This window comes from Lepisosteus platostomus, chromosome 7 (assembly GCF_059453375.1).
Source record: "Lepisosteus platostomus isolate fLepPlt1 chromosome 7, fLepPlt1.hap1, whole genome shotgun sequence".
Lineage (NCBI taxonomy): Eukaryota > Metazoa > Chordata > Actinopteri > Semionotiformes > Lepisosteidae > Lepisosteus > Lepisosteus platostomus.
The window spans coordinates 60,331,323-60,347,713 of NC_142617.1; the positions used below are offsets into that span (position 1 = coordinate 60,331,323).

The 16,391-nt window shown below is 39.5% G+C and overlaps 1 protein-coding gene across 7 annotated transcripts in view; it reads left to right on the forward strand.

Moving 5' to 3' along the window:
* The window catches only part of LOC148659368 (uncharacterized), a 56,782-nt gene extending 42,318 nt beyond the window's left edge, over positions 1-14,464 (forward strand). For all 7 annotated transcript variants that reach the window (XM_088641510.1, XM_088641511.1, XM_088641509.1 and 4 more), the window contains 9 exons: positions 275-348; positions 3,556-3,640; positions 4,295-4,406; positions 7,550-7,623; positions 7,813-7,905; positions 9,149-9,265; positions 9,407-9,562; positions 11,207-11,267; positions 12,063-14,464. In XM_088641510.1, the coding sequence (XP_088497636.1) occupies positions 275-348; positions 3,556-3,640; positions 4,295-4,406; positions 7,550-7,623; positions 7,813-7,905; positions 9,149-9,265; positions 9,407-9,562; positions 11,207-11,267; positions 12,063-12,556 (1,266 nt within the window). In that variant the 3' untranslated portion in view covers positions 12,557-14,464. The remainder of the gene's footprint in view (positions 1-274; positions 349-3,555; positions 3,641-4,294; positions 4,407-7,549; positions 7,624-7,812; positions 7,906-9,148; positions 9,266-9,406; positions 9,563-11,206; positions 11,268-12,062) is intronic.
* Positions 14,465-16,391: the final 1,927 nt, after the last annotated feature.

A 16,391-nucleotide genomic window follows, 5' to 3' on the forward strand; every position in this document is an offset into this window, starting at 1 on the left:
AAAAAGTCTGAGATACCCTCAAAAGAAAGGTTTGTTATAAAGAAGTCGAACAAGTTAAATATTACTTTGTATTTTAGACAGGGCATGCCATGGTGGCCCTTAGTGCTCTTATTGACGAAGAACAGAGGTTCTAGCCTAACGTTGATGACTCTTCATGCTGTGTGTATAATATTTTCCATCCATGGTCTCAATGATAGTCATGCTGGCATACGTTAGTATCTGAAAGACATAGGCTGCAAGAGGCACTCATTGTGGGATCGCTCTTCCCTGGCAGATATCAGAGCGTAGCAATGAGGTGAAGAGGCTGGAGAAGATGCTGGAAGAGCAAGCTCAGGAGCTGGCGCAGAAGTAAGTCCAACCTAAGATACCTTACATTTCAAATCGGGTTTGAAAGTCTGAGGAACTTTTCAAAAATCTTCTGAAAATATACAGTAAATTAATCATACACTGTATGATGTTCCATATTCATTACTGCTGTTACTAGTTCAAAGCACTGTAACAAGTTGCCTTAGTGAAGAGTTAATGTAGAATTACATGAAGAATGGGGAAAAGAGGATTTTCAAACTGATTATTAATTTCCTGTTGGTCTGAAGTGAGACAGGCAGACATGCAAATATGGGGAGATTAAATGAGAAGCAGCAGATGGGCACAGCTGGTGTATAAGAACTTTACCAAGGCCTTTCACCTCGATCCTACTAGGGCTTATGTCATGATTTCTGTAGGAGGTTTTCTGCCTGGTAACCGGAGTGAAGATCGAATTAATTTTGAACTGTCAGGTGCTCTTTATGCAAATGGAGAAAAGGGGGGTAGGCTGTTTATATAATTATACAATACACCTGTTGAATGTACTTCATCTCTTTCCTTTTACATAGAATAATTCCCTTAAGTTCCTTTAGTAATCAGAATCAGAAACGTTTATTTGCCAAGTACAAGATATACAAAGAATTTCTCAAGGGTGTCGACATAAAAGATAAAAGTAACAGAATAACAGATAAAAACAAATCTCAGTGATATGTTACAGTATAAAAATGTACAGCGAATACTGCGTATATCTGCAGAAACTATCGGCAGCATGTGCCGTTAAATGAAACTGTACAGCTGATCCCAGAGGAGGGGTGAGAGCAGTGTCCTTGTTTCTAAGGGTCATGGCCTGGGGGAAGAAGCTGTGCCGGTGTTGGTCAGTCCTGGTGTTCAGGCTCTCACTGAGAGGGAACACGCTGGAAGAGAGAGTGGCCAGGGTGTGAGGGGTCAGCCATGGTTTTCCCCCCCCTCCTTGTCATCCGAGACGAGTATAGATCTGAAATAGTAATATTTTACTATTGTGAAATCTCCCAGTTTCTCGAGGAACAGATATAAATATATTGGACAGATTCAATGGACCATGCAAAGTAAAAGTTTAAAAACTTGTAATACAAGAATATAAGAAAGGATACAAATGAGAGAAGGTGATCAAGGCCTTCTATGCTCATTTGATATTTTAAAAACTACTTTAAATAAAAGGCAAATCTCACGCACTCTGTTCAGATTCTTACTCCCCCCATATTCATCCGATGAGAACATAATAGACACTTTCATGTATAGCTTTCTACAGCTCACAATCACATAAGAAATACATGTAGTATACAGTATGTGCTTACTTCCTGAGTGGATTGTTTTGTGCTTTACACATTATATTTCATTTGCCAAATGTCAGCCCAATCCTTTATTTTTATTTTTTTTATACTGAACATGCACTTGTTTCTGTTTGATATAATTAATTAATAATAATTGCTTACATTTATACAGTATAGCGCTTTTCTGGACACTCTACTCAAAGCGCTTTACAGGTAATGGTGATCCCCTCCACCACCACCAATGTGCAGCCCCACCTGGATGATGAGACGGCAGCCATAGTGCGCCAGAACGCTCCCCACACATCAGCTATCAGTGGGGAGGAGAGCAGAGTAATGAAACCAATTCATAGAGGGGGATTATTAGGAGGCCATGATTGGTAAGGGCCAATGGGAAATTTGGCCAGGACGCCGGGGTTACACCCCTACTCTTTTCGTGAAACGCCCTGGGATTTTTAACGACCACAGAGAGTCAGGACCTCGGTTTTACGTCTCATCTGAAGATATACCACACAATTTATATATTTTTTGCAATTTCAATTTGTTTGCTATCTATACTAAAGTGTAAATTGTTTAATGTAAATTTGTAATACCAGGATACGTGGGATAAGAAGGATAAGTAAACTCATTTATAATGGGGTTTATTATTATTGAAAAAAGTAGTAAGACAGGAGTGATCTACAGTATATCTGACCACAGATATCTGACTCTGCAGTTCATCTGATGTTCTATAAAGGAAATAGGAACAGTTGTTTGTATTTTACTGACATGGCAGGTATACAATAAAGGAGATAGTAGTTCAGGAGGGTAGCTTCGTCAGCATGCGTAGGCTGCAAAGGAACAAGTAATAGGTTTATTCCATGCTGAAAAGAGAAGAAGAGAAGAAAGAAAACTTTTCTTCTCCTCTTTTTTCTGCATGAAATAAACCTTTTACTTGTTCCAATAAAGGAGATTGTGCTCAGTGGGGCTGATTTGACACTGTCCTGAGTCTGGTCTCAGAACACAATCAAGAGTGCAATAGTTTGTTCTTCATTAATCAGGAGGATGATTCAGGTGGTTTCACAGAAGAAGGGGGAATATTTGCCACATGTGACTGTAGCTGTATTTCTGTAGAAACTGACTATTCTCACGGGTCTTTTCATCAGGCTCCTGCATGAGGTCACAAAACAAACAAAACAACCGAAGGTCAATAAAACAACAAGTTAGAAAAAAAGCTAAATTGAACATGATGTCAGCCGAGGCATGGTTTGAGCTCAGTACAGCACACGAGTTCTGCTGGAGTCATCACTTGCATTTTGGATGTCATCTGTGCAATTTTCAGGGAGACTGTCCAGAGCAGAACAAAGATAAATTATTTTCAAGGTGCATTCTGACATTTGGGCAGGTTGAAAAGAGAGTAACTGATCATGTGAATATGCTGGATATTTTGAATTGCCTCAAAGGATCAATGAGATCTTTGGATCAATTAGCTACTAGCAAGGGAAGGGGAAGGGGTCCTTCCTCTTGTTTGTAAACTTGTTCCTGAAATCCAGCTCTTCAAAATTACTTCTTAATATTGAGGTATTGCTTTTAAGGTCAAACATTACAATAAAACTGAAAAAATGTAGAACACAGCTGTCCTGAACTGAAGAGATCAGGGCAGGGGGTAGGGCTGAGGATTACAGTAGAGCTCAAGAAAAGGCAGACAAAGCTGAATAAGTTCTGTCATTGGTGCTGGAGTACTCAACAACACTGAGTGGGTTTCAGTCAGAGGATCTCTCTTTCCACATGGCATCATAGGGATTGGGAAATAAGTAGAAGCCCCGACTTTCTACCTGAAAGTAGCTGTCTAGAATTGAACTGGACACCTGTTCACTCCAGGACTGATCTCCACATGAATAGCACAGCAGGCACAGCTAATACTTTCTCATGTAATACCATCTCATTTAATATATTCTACTGACAGAAAACATGCTTTAGGACGACTAGAAAGACTGAGGGAAACAGAGAAAACTGAACTGGAGATAAAGGTTTCCTCGCTTGAACTCAAGGTAACACTGTCATGTTAACCTGGGGCTGCATTACCTTCATATTTAAAAGAAATGACTCTGAAATGCTACAGGATATGCTATATAATGTTAAGAAAGGTACAATGTTAGCCATCACTTTTCACGTGGGTCAACTCAAGCATTTAACTCTAAAGTAAGATCAATGTTCTTACAACAACAGTCATATTTTTTCCAGTAAACACTGCTTTTAAGTAGTCTGTTAAATGTGAAGTGCTGAATACTGACCAACGGAAAAAAAAATAACAATGACATTGTCTTAGTCTGAAATATGGAGGAGGCAGAAAAATTACACCTGGTGTCATATTTTTGGTAAGCAATACTATTTGAAGAATGGTACATGTAGTTACTAATGACAAAAAAGCTGCATCAATGCATTAGAGCTGATCATAGGAATGATGTGACAAGAATCCCACTGGTGCACAAGCTGTACTAGCCAAAACCCCAGTAGAGAATGTATTAATCGGTTAATGGGAACTCCTAAAAATATCCAAAGAGCTATTTAATTGTATACATGCTTAAAATATCTTTAAATCAGATTTAGCATTTTCTCTGTTGTTACTGAATTTCTTTTTGGAATTTGCAAATACAGGTGCATTTGCATTTAAAAGAAGCCAGCCTTACTGTCCTGTTGTGCAGTTTGCAGAGCTGAGGGAGCTGGAAGAGGAACAGACCCACAGGAGTGAGAAAACGTCTGACAGCAAGTGCCTCCGCTGTAAAGCTGTGGAAGACCTTACTGCACAGCTGCAGGGTAAGGGCTGTCACAGTCCTTGTGGAATTCAGATGAACATTCCTCACATGCTGCTTACAAATTTAAAGCTATAGAAACTAACATTTGCTCTTGGAATATCCCTAACAGATACTGAGTAATTTATTTTGGGCATTAAATGTGCATGATGCACAGTAAATATAGAAATGTTATCATTTGTATTTTAATACATTAGTAAAATATCAAGTGTATCTGCTGCTTTTCATCTAAAAGCTAAAATTGTTGTGTTTCTGTTAACCTCAAAAACAAGACTTAAATGAGCACTCACATATAAAACACCCACATTCAGGATTTCTGTGATTGATCACCATCTGTACACAGCTCCTACACTCAGTCTTGAGGTTGCTTAGGTTCTGCACATTGCAAAGAGGATACTGCTCAATAGGTGTTGAGTGACTCATCATTGCAGGACCACTTGTGTGTAATGCTGCACAGCTTTGAATCTGTGGTGAGACTGAGGGCTATAGTAGCACAAGTATTGAAATTCAGAACTGCAATTCACGGCTGATGACCCACTGAAGCTCAGCAGGTGTGAACCTGGTCCGTACCTGGATGGGAGACCTCTGGGGAAAAACTAAGGTTGCTGCTGGAAGAGGTGTCTGTGGGGCCCTTATTATTATTATAATATTATTATTGGCAACCTTCATGAAATTGAGCAAAAAGAGAGTCATATTTTGGGCTCAAACATTTGGGGAAGCTGTATACTTTTATTTTAACACAATACCTTTTCACACACAAAACATTTTATTGAGTAGTACAATGTTTTCTGCAAAACATAGGTTTCAAAATTATTGGCACCCCTACAATTTAAATTTGGTGAAGCCTCCCTTGGAAAGGATAACAGCACTGAGCCTCTTCCTGTAAAGTGTGACAAAGTTGGAGCACACTTTTGGAGGGATCTTGGACCACTCCTCCATGGAGAACATTTCAAGATCCTTGATAGTCAGGCTTGCGCTTGTGGTCTGCCCTCTTCAATTCAGGCCGCAGGTTTTCAATAGGATTCAATTCGGGAGACTGAGATGGCCATTGCAGAACATTGATTTTGTGTTTCTGCAACCATTCCTGTGTTGATTTTGATGTATGTTTGGGGTCATTGTCTTGTTGAAAGGTCCATCTATGGCCAAGTCTCAACCTCCTGGCAGAGGCAACCAGGTTTTGGGCTACAATATCCTGGTGCTTAGTGGAATTCATTATGCCATGGATATTAACAGGAGCCCCTGGACCACTAGCAGCAAAACAGCCCCAAAGCATCAATGATCCACCACCATATTTTACTGTGGGTATCAGGTGCTTTTCCTTGTATGCAGTCCTCTTTGTAGTTCCAATAACACTTGGCAAAGTTCAGGCACTGCTTTTTGTGGGTTGCGCTCAGTAAGGGCTTCTTTCGTGCAACCCTTCCAGAGTGTCACGGCTGCAGAGGGCGTGACACAGTGAGCCTGCTGATGGAGGTGGCGTCTAACAGTTGACTTTGAAACTTGAAACTTGATAACCCCAAGATCCCACTAAACTGCAGTTCTGAAAATGTGATCCTTGGGTTCTTCTTTGCCTCCCTCACCTTCTTGCTCACTGTGCGTGGGTGCAATATGCACATGCATCCTCTTCTTGGCAAATTTGCAACTGTTCCAAACTTCTGACTTCTACTTTTTGATTATTGCCCTGACTGTGCTTAGTATTTTCAACTGTTTATGTATTTTTTTATATCTGTTACCTGATCTGTGTAGGTCAACAACCATCTGTCTCTTTTCAGCTGAAAGCTCTTTGGTTTTACCTATGGTGATGGATGACAAAGAGATTTTACATGCGCGCAAACTCATAGTTATGCCCGAGGGAAACAGGAACTGGTGAAAGGCATTTAATTACAGACACCACTTTGTTTGGTTGCATTTTAAATATTCTTTAGGGATGCCAATAAGTTTGACCCCTATGTATTGGGAAAAAAATACTATTACCCAAAAAACAACTTTTTTTAATGAGAAAAACTTTTATTAGAGCGAAGTTAAGTAGTTTCACTGAACATTTGAGCAGAACATTTGAATCATTGTGTGTATTGTTTATTTTATACAATAATTTTTGATGAATTTCATGAAGGGTGCCAATAATTCTTGAGTTGACTGTATTTGGAAAAGCAGGTTGGAAACTAAGGTTCTTCATTGAATATCTTACCTAATCTCACAAAAAAATCTCAATACAAAGAGTCTAAAAAACTTAACAGCCTTGTGCAGTATATTTGGTACAATATACTTAAAATGCTTACTGTATGTATTTTAAAATGCTTCTTCTAGTACAGAGTACTTACAATGCTGTGTAAGACTGATGCTTAAAATCTTACACAAATATAATGTCTCAGTATACAGAAATTAGCAAAAAGAGAGACATACAAAATTACTGTGCAAAATAAGTTTGTGCCAGTAATATGTATTTATAAACCATGTCTAACATAGGATGCATTGATAAAATACTATTAATTACAATAAACAACAGAATCAAAGCTTCCAAAAAGGTAACTCAGGCTTTTGAACATAACTATCTTCAAACCTTTTATGAAGGAGGTTATTTTTCTAAATGTTTGGTTTTTTTGGCTAAAGTGCAGCAAACTGAATACCTTTTAATCTACAAAATCCTGGACACCTGTTGGCGAGTGGTTTTTATTTTCTCCTCATGTTTCTGAACTTTCTCTGGATACCCCAGTTAGCTCTTCCCGAAGACCGCATATTATAGCTAATTGGCTATTCTAAATTGTCCTTTTTTGGTGTTGGTGTTTGGGTCGTTGTTCTCAGAGTCACTAGTATATAGTGTTAGGGTTTGCTCCCAGTATGACCAGTACTGTCTATGTAACTTAACAGAACCAAACACGATGGGCTGAATGGTCCCTGTTTTTAGCCATTCTGAATCCCTCTGCCCACTTACATACAGTAGCTCTCCTAGTAAAAAGAGTGCATGATGGACTGGTGTACACTTAGGAGACAGCTTCTTCCTAAAGCCTACTGTATCATACAGTACTGTATGTATTTTAGGGAAAAAGGACTTGCAGATGCAAGAGTAATAGCAAACCAGGTAATGTAGTAAAGTACTGACAGGTGCAGGACTGGGGATATTATAGCAGTGTATGCTCTCTGTGGTTTCAGAGAAGGAGAGAAGGTGTGCTGAGTTGCAGCAAGAAAGAGACCAGGCCGTTCAGGCCCTGGAAAAGCTCCAGCAGGTATTGTACATACAGAGTAAAAAGTCTCTTTTTCAACAGAATCGCCCAACACAGCCTGAGACAGTGGCTGGGATTGAGTTGAGTTGTTCTACAGTAAGTGAGCTCTGCCTTTCTGTGGAGTTAACCTTCTAACAATTTATTCTGCAGAACATTGGCAGAATAGGGATATTTTCTGTCTTGGTTTTGCAGGGGTCAGGAGAAAAAGAGGTCCCTAGACTGAAAAGAAAGATTCATCCGCAGAACTCAGACCATGACAGACAGAGAAAACTGGTCCTGGAGCAGGTAGAGAGCAGTTTGTTGCAAATACCCAAATACCCAAAATGCAGGAAACAAACATCTTTATGGAAACTGACAGGTGAAGGTTTGTGAGACGTTTCTACTTTCTCAGCAGGTTTCTCAGATTCCCGAACTCCTTTCTCGCCCTGTAGCCGACATTAATTTCTGTCTGCTTAAACTAGAAAGCTCCTTCCATTCAGCTCGGCCCCCCGCTTCAGCCCCGACCATCTCCAGTCTCCCTCTGAACTCGTGTCAGATTTCACCCTCAGCACAGCTCCTGCCTCAGGCTCTCAAGCTGTTGCTCCTCGATCCATTGCTCGTCTGCCTGGAGTGGGGGCGTTTGTTCCCCTGAATTGGCATGGAGGGGTTTTGTCAGTGAGTCTCTCAGCAAGTCAGGAGAGTCTTCCTCTTCCTTTTCTGTCCCTGGCTCTGTGTCGTGAGTCTCAAGTGAGTCTCAGTCAGGGGTGGTTATTTCATGTCCTGGAGGCTGCTGAGCCAGACAACCCATTTAGGATGAATCGTGTTCCCAGTGCGGTCCAGGTGCTACTTTTCTGTACTTTTTACTAACCCCTCTTATCCCTTTTAATTGCCAGAAGAACACTAATGTAAGAATGTCTTTTGGGTCACCCATCAGGGAAAGATCAAGCATGTAATCTCTGGATCATGAGGTTCAAATCAAATGTAGGAGACAATTTCAGATGTTCCTTTGCAAAGTCTATATGACATTACTATTCATCAAAATACAAAAAATGTGCCATCGAATGTATGGATTAAGGGATTGGAGTGGTTTAGAGGTTATATTATATGCTTATCCAGGTACAGTATGTACCCATTCTTCATTGTGGAATGGAGGTAAATAATTCAGGCGGGGAGCTACTTCAGCATGCGTAGGCTGCAAAGGAACAAGTAATAGGTTTATTCCATGCTGAAAAAAGAAGAGAGAAAACACAACGTTTCGGCCTTCTTCAAGTGTGGAGCCTTCTTCAGGTGAAGCCTTCTTCACACCTAATAAAGGCTTCACAGCCGAAACGTTGTGTTTTCTCTCTTCTCTTTTCAGCATGGAATAAACCTATTACTTGTTCCTTTGGAGGTAAATAATTGTAACTAAGCCAAAACGGATAAAAGATTCCAGTTCAGACTTATCAGTATAAATGCCTTGTGAGTCCACAGTTATTGTAAGATATGGGAGATATTGTACAGGCTGTGGATACATATCCATCCTGAGCAAAAGAGTCTGCTGCGGTTCTAGCTGAAGAGCCTGTTTCGTGAGCGGGAGCAGCTGGGCAAGACCTATGTGAAGCTGGCAGAGCACAGGAAAGCAGAGGGCTCCTTGGAGGAGTGGGGTCCTAAGTCACAGCTCATCCAGGTGAGGAGCCATTACATTGCCCCCTTCCTCACACCCATTGTACTGGGGTCTTTAGTACGGCAAGTCTATATCCATCCACACGGGCTGTTACTTTATACTGTTACCCTTTGAAAATGGGAATTGTCTTACAATTTCTCACAGAACGCATTGGACACCCTCAGCAATCAGGAGAGGAGTCGGCGGGAGCTTGAGGGGGAGAGAGAGCGCCTGCAGGAGGCGCCAGAGTACAGGGAGCACCGTGGGCTTCAGGAGCAGGTGGACAGACTCAGAGAGGAGCTGCGCAGCAAGACTGACAAAGTGGGTATCAGGGGACGGCTCAGCAGTCCATCACATACACATTATTTAGTAAACGCATAAATACATACATAGAGATGACAGAAACAATGGTAGCTGTGAACCAAACTGTCCTGTCTCAAATTATTTAATCCTCAAGACTGTCAAATGACAGACATACTGGTGAGGACTTTCATACATTATACTTTTGATGCTTACCTTGTCCTCTCTCACTTAGAGGCCTGTCCTTTTCATATGGTACATCAACGCTGACATGTCAAGATTTGTAAAACAAATGTCTCATTGCATCCTGAACAGTAGATTAGAGAAGCATTGAACCAAAATTTAATCTAATATAATCTGATTTCTTCTGTTTTATTTTAAAATCTCTGTTTTTTACTTTAAAGGCTAAAGTCTATAGTTGTGGTTTTCATGTAAAGAAAATATTGATGCTATGCTGTGAAATGAAACAACTGACTTTCTTTCATGAAGTTTTTGAGCCACAAAATTAAAGAAATCACATGAGCACTGGCCTGGAAATGAGAGAATGAGTTATATGCAGTATCTATTATTTTACTTCATTTAGACAAACCCTGTCATACTGTACCTCTGCTTGCTTTCCCATTCCTCTGTAACTCCAGAGGACTGACATAGCTCTCGGTATTGAACAAGACAGAATACCACTCTTCATATTAGGAGTAAAAAATATCACCTTGCTTTTTTGCATTGAACAAGTGATTTTTGTCAGACAGTGTTCTGACCCTAAGGTGAAAAACAGACTAAGTTTCAAGGACAAGGGAGGAATCGGCTGTCGTCTAGAGAAAACTCTCTACACATATGGCATGATGCTATCTTCAGATGTTGGAAACACACAGCCTGTTCAGGATATCTGTTCAGGATAATATCCCAGCGCACTTTACAAGGAAAATGATAATGGCACATGTTAAGGGAGGGAGGGAGGAAGGGAGGGAGGAGGAAGAAACAAGGAGAAGTGGAGAAAAGAGAGGAGTCTAGAGGAGTTGGGACTTGAAGTTTGAGCCAGGCGAGAGCCCCTACTTCATCATCATCCAGACAAAATCTGACTGGAGCTAAGTATTTGAACCTTGCTAGAGAGAGCATGTTATTCTGTGATTTTAGGGCACTTGGGTTTCCTGTGTAAAAGACACCTCAGTTAGAAACGTCTCTCCTGCTTAGGGTGCATTTTTCTGGATAGGGATATAGGCTCCCACTTATTTTGTGGCATCCGGGGTGCAGAGAGACAGATTTAACTGCATTGTATTGAGTTAGAAGCAGCTCGTCTCTTGTGTGGCCTCTGTAGGCATTAAGAGTTTAGTGCTTCGTAGTTTTCTGGGTGACCAGAATGTTAGGCCTCTGAACACCTTGTTTGTAAATACTGTACATAAAGTAACTTGTGTGCTGTATGTTGTGTGTAGTGTAGTGCAGTTTGAGTTTTGGTCATTGTAAGAAATATTTGTGTAACCAAGTGTGTCTGGATTGTTACTCCTCTCAACAAAGCTGTGCCAGAGAACAAAGAATTCACGTGCCTCTAATGATACCAGCCCCTCGGGTATATTGCTAGTAATCACTTACAAGTTGGGGGTTATGAATAATTATTTTACTTATGGACTAAACCGCTCGGTCAATTCCTGATTCCTGTCTTTTTTCCAGATGTCTTCCATGGGTAAGGAGATTGAGAACTTGAAGGAGAGAAATGAGAATCTGCTGAAAGGTAGGGGTTATAGGGATGTTTTCTCGAAATTGTTTGGTCTTTTTCTGTTAGTTAATCTGTGTACAGAGTACAAACTCCTTGCTATCAGACCCCTTTCATTAGGAGCATAGTTGAATTTTCTTACTCAATCATGAATTTCGTGTTATAGTTACTTTACATGCATTTCTTACTGTACTTTCATGACTATTAAGATAGCCATAAGGACTAGTAGGTAGAGACTCAAATCCAGGTGGGATACTGCTGTTGTACAGGGTGCTTGACTCCAGATTGCCTCACTGAGTGCCCTTCTCTTTGAGGATCTCTATGTTGTAGGTGCACATGATACTTTGTGTTCAACACTGCATTAATGCTGCTCATTCATGCCTTTATACTATTGCTAGACTAGTGAGTTCAGATATTCTGTACAGTGTATTTGCAGTGGGCTCAAGGCCATTGTGGGGCACACATACAAATACTTTATATACACACAGTCACACCTGAGCCATTTCTTACAGATGCTAATTAACCTAGCCGCATGTCTTTGGAGTGTAGGAAGTAACCGGAACACCATGTGAAAACCAAAATATATTGTGAAAAATCTATTTCCATATTTGCTGGAAAATATACTGTATTATTTCCTTACTTAAGTTAGTGTAAGGACATTTACAAGTGCAAATAAGAACTTTTAGAGCTTCTACTGCATGCTTTCACACGTTAATACTAGACTAGTAACTTAAGACTTGACCTTGCTTAATACTAGACTAGTGAGTTCAGGTGTTACAGAAACAACAGTGAATATCTTTTTTTTTACTCCAGCCAAGTTGAGATTCCAACAGCAGATCCAGGGCCTGCGGGCTTCTGGCCCACAATGGAGAGACAAAAGCTTGGTGCAGGGAGTGCCCTGGCTGTCTGAAGACCCTATTGAAGGAGAACACCAAGGCAGAAGTGCAACTTCCTCTCCTAGCAGAGATGGGACATTTCTGGCCAGGCAGGTGGAAGTCCTAGATTTCCCTGGGGAGGAGCCAGGGGAGCATGAGACTGTCAGGGACACACGGCCAGGCCCCTGGAGCTCAAGTTCTCCTGTCCCGCTTAACGCCGGCGTGCTGCCCCGAACCCCCAACGAGCTCAGCGTTCCCACTACTCCTGCAAAGCCCTTTTCTAGCAGGTGCTCCCCAGACCTCTCACCCCTGACACCCCGAAGCTGGGCCAGCTCCCAGGAGTCGCTCGCGGACAAACCCACCCTGCTGCTGTCCCCCCAGCCCTTCCGCTCCCAGACCCTCAAGAACAGCCTCAGGTCTGGGGAGAAGTAGCGGAACACCACTTGTGGCCTGAGTGCAGCAACGCAGTGAAGGATGCTGGCTTCTGCTCTGATTGGTCACGGTGGTGGAAAGCAGTTCCCCTGATTTCTGATTTAGTACACGAAACATTCTGTGAGAGGTTGAAGGATATTTTTCAATAATGGTGTCGTATGCTTGACTTTTTTCCTGTCGTAGCACTAAAGGCATCACTGTTCTTAGACAGTGTTCTATGTATGGTTTCTAAGTTAGCTGCTTGAAATGTGAAATTTAAAAATACAAAATGACTTCAATCTATTTTTTGAGAGTGACAGATTATTCATTTTTGTGTCTGATCTAGATTTTTCTGTGATCTCTTTTTTCCCAAAAGAGAGATGTGCTTTACAATAGATTTATTTTTTAACTGAGGATTTATTCATATTATTCATACTACAGTATTTCTTACTGTAATTGTACTGTATATAATCCAGATATAGTTCCAGTAATGTTAATGATGATTTACCATTCTTTTCTTGATGTCATTTGCAGTATGAGGATGACTCAACATTACAATTTTTTCTAAACATAACTGGTGTTTATTTTTTAATTTTTGTTTTTTAATTTTTTACTTATGTTTTGTTAATACTGTAATACTGTAAGTACCTTAATGTACCTTAATGTCAGGTATGATTTTAAGAAGTGTTTATGTAGGGACAATGCTAGTAGTCCATTTTCATTGTCAGACGTAATAGCTGGCTAGTGTTTCAGAAGCAGTTTGCTAAGCGAGGCTGGGTACTTTGAAAAGAAGTATTCAGCTTTTAATTCCATGTATTATTTGCATTGATGTGTTGAAAGTGGAGAAAGACCTCCTAAATCATAAATTAAATTAAATAAAGTTAAGAACTTAAGAAGTCGTGCATTTAGTAGTATTGTGGGCCTTCAATACATTGTATCAGGAAAAGTGATAAAAAAAGATCAATTTCAACATGGAACAATGTAAAGGTTAATTCCGTGCTGAAGAGCAGAAAGAAGCAAGCATTGGCTGTTGATCTGTCCTCAGGAGCAAGGGAGAGGGTGTGAGGAGGCAGGCATACGAAGCACAGGAGACATAGGACAAAGCAGATAAGAATGGGCACACGGGTGAGAAAGTTTGTTCAAATGAAGGGTGGTCTGTGGGAGAGAAGGGAGGATTTGCTGCTGAAACTAGTCAAACTTCTACATGTAAAAATGTATCATATTTCAGTTACATATAAGGTAAAATAGATTTCCACATATTAGTGGAAATCTGCTGATAAGACACTACATTTGGAATGACCTGAATTTTACTACTCAAGCAGCAAAGTACAAAACTGCTTCTTATTGTACTGATCTCTGTATTTATGTTTGAAAATATCTTAGTACAAAAGTGTGTGATTAGATGTTATTTACAGTATATTAGTATTGTATAAGTCTCTGCAAGGTGTACAGTACGTGCTGATGCCTACACACAGTGTCAACTCTTGATTACTACTAAATAAGGTTCTGATAACCCTTTATTTCTAATTTATATGAAATATACTGCAGTGAACTGATGCTTGCGATTCTGCAATGAGATTTGATGTTTTTGATCCTTTTATTCAGTTTTATTCAGGTAAATTTGAACTGCAGTAGCCCTATGGATTTAAAGACAGTTTCATGGCCATTTGACTCAAGGCTTGCAGTATATACTGTAGTAATGACTTATTCAAACAACAGTGCCATTTGATCTTGTCATTTGCATGGAAACATTTTTAGCCTTTTTTCTATAATTCACAAATGCTGAAAAATGCCATAAATAAAATACAAATATCCAATATATGATTTTAAAAATGCAACATTTACAGTATAATTGCCTTCTGTATTAAGGTGAAAGTTTATGTGACTGAGTAATAATGCGAATGATCCAAATTAAATGTGCTGAATTGATTATATTCTTTCTTGGTTATCATTTAATCAAGAATTAAGCCATTTCTCAGTGAAGATGTGAACAAGGTTGCTTACCTGCAGGAGGAAAGTGCATGGTGAAGAAATAAGGGTGAGTGAATAACTGCGCCCATTAGAAATACAGCCCCACAAGCCTAGAGCTTCTGAACACGCTGACTCATTGCATCAGCTTGGCAGCGTTTGATCATTGAAACGTTCTTCCTGTGTGTCCTGTATTAAATTGTCAAAGAAAACTCCTTTTACAATAACACTTTTCAAAGTTTTGACTTTACAAATGAAGGTTATGAATTTTACTTACTGTGGCAACGCATCTCACTACACACAAAACATGATCTACAGTATGATGTCTTTTTGTAATGTGCTATTTACTGTATGTCTATCTTATCTTCTGGAAATCAAGTGAAAGTCTTGTTTCCTGAAATTAATTTTGTAATCATTCTTTGTGTCTAATAATTGGATTCTCCACACTCAAGACTTTTAATAAACATTTGCTAGATTTAATTTTGAACACCCCATCACGTATTTGTTTCTGATAAAGATACAGCCTCCTAAATTTTGATTTTAAAACAATAATAAAAAAAGTTTGAGTTGCTGCATTTTAAAAATAATACATATTTCAAAACCCACACTATACCCCAATTTAAGAACCATTTTTGCATTCATGCATTTTTTAAAGAAATGTCCTTCCTATCAAGGTTTAAAGTTATTTATCTAGTGTCAAGTCAGACACAGAAACCACTTCTGTTTTCTGCTTCAACATTTTGAATACTTTCACTATAATGGTAATGCAACTCTCTACACTCACTTGAAAAATATTAATTTAAATTTACTGTATAGCCATAATGTCAATTCTCATAAATTATTCTTAAGATCAATAATAAAATTGTTTCAGGGCACTAAAAGAAAATGCATTAAGGGCAGACAAGAAAGCCAGAACTGTATTGGATACCAGGTAACATGACACTGAAAACATTCTTTTTTTAACAAAACCCATTAATCCTGGATGATGATGCTGTCATGTCTGGAGGATGAGCTGTGGTTTTGGTGTTAATGTACAAAAAAACCTAACTAATTCTTGATGCTTATCTTTAACAAACTACAATATCTATTTTCTGCTTCTCACGGTTTAATTATGCCAGCATATGAATGTCTTCCACCATGGTTTATTAATATGATCCACATATGAGGGAACCTCCAGCCAATAAACACTAATAACTGCAAAATTAAGAATTTGCATTTGTGAATATGCTGAAGGCAGAAATAAACATACAGTAAGGAGTGAGGAACCTTAGGATATGTTTATTAACATCACTGAATAGTCCTTCACAGAGGTATTAGTTCCCAAAAGATCCTCAGCTCCTCTTCTCACATGGAAGAGCTGGAATAGACAAACTCCCAATGAACTTACAAATTCTCAACTTGTCTTCCTTACAAGAGGAAACTTTCCTCTCATTCCCTAGAACCCTTAGGACACTCCACTGGGCTCACCCTTCCCTATACTGGAAGGTACAGTACTTGTTCCTCCATCTCTTCAGATACCTACTGGCACACCTCACCCTCTGGTACCCACTTTCCAACTATAAACACTACTAATTTACTACTCTATAAAGACCACAGAGAATTCAAGTTAATCTAGGAATACAGTAAACTAGAAAACAAATGCTAAATTCTATCTGGATCCATCTGTCTTTTATAAAGCCAATCCATACCAAAAAAAAAAAAAATATATATATATATATCTTTGCAAGTCTTCATTATCTTTTTCTAACCTTTAAAGCCTAAACTAAGCCTACAAATGCCAGCTGGCTGTTCATGTTAAAACAGAAGTTAAATACTCCTGCACAATCTAAACTCACTACAACTCAGGGCACAACTTTAAAACTCTCCCTCCCTGAACAGCAGGCACTTA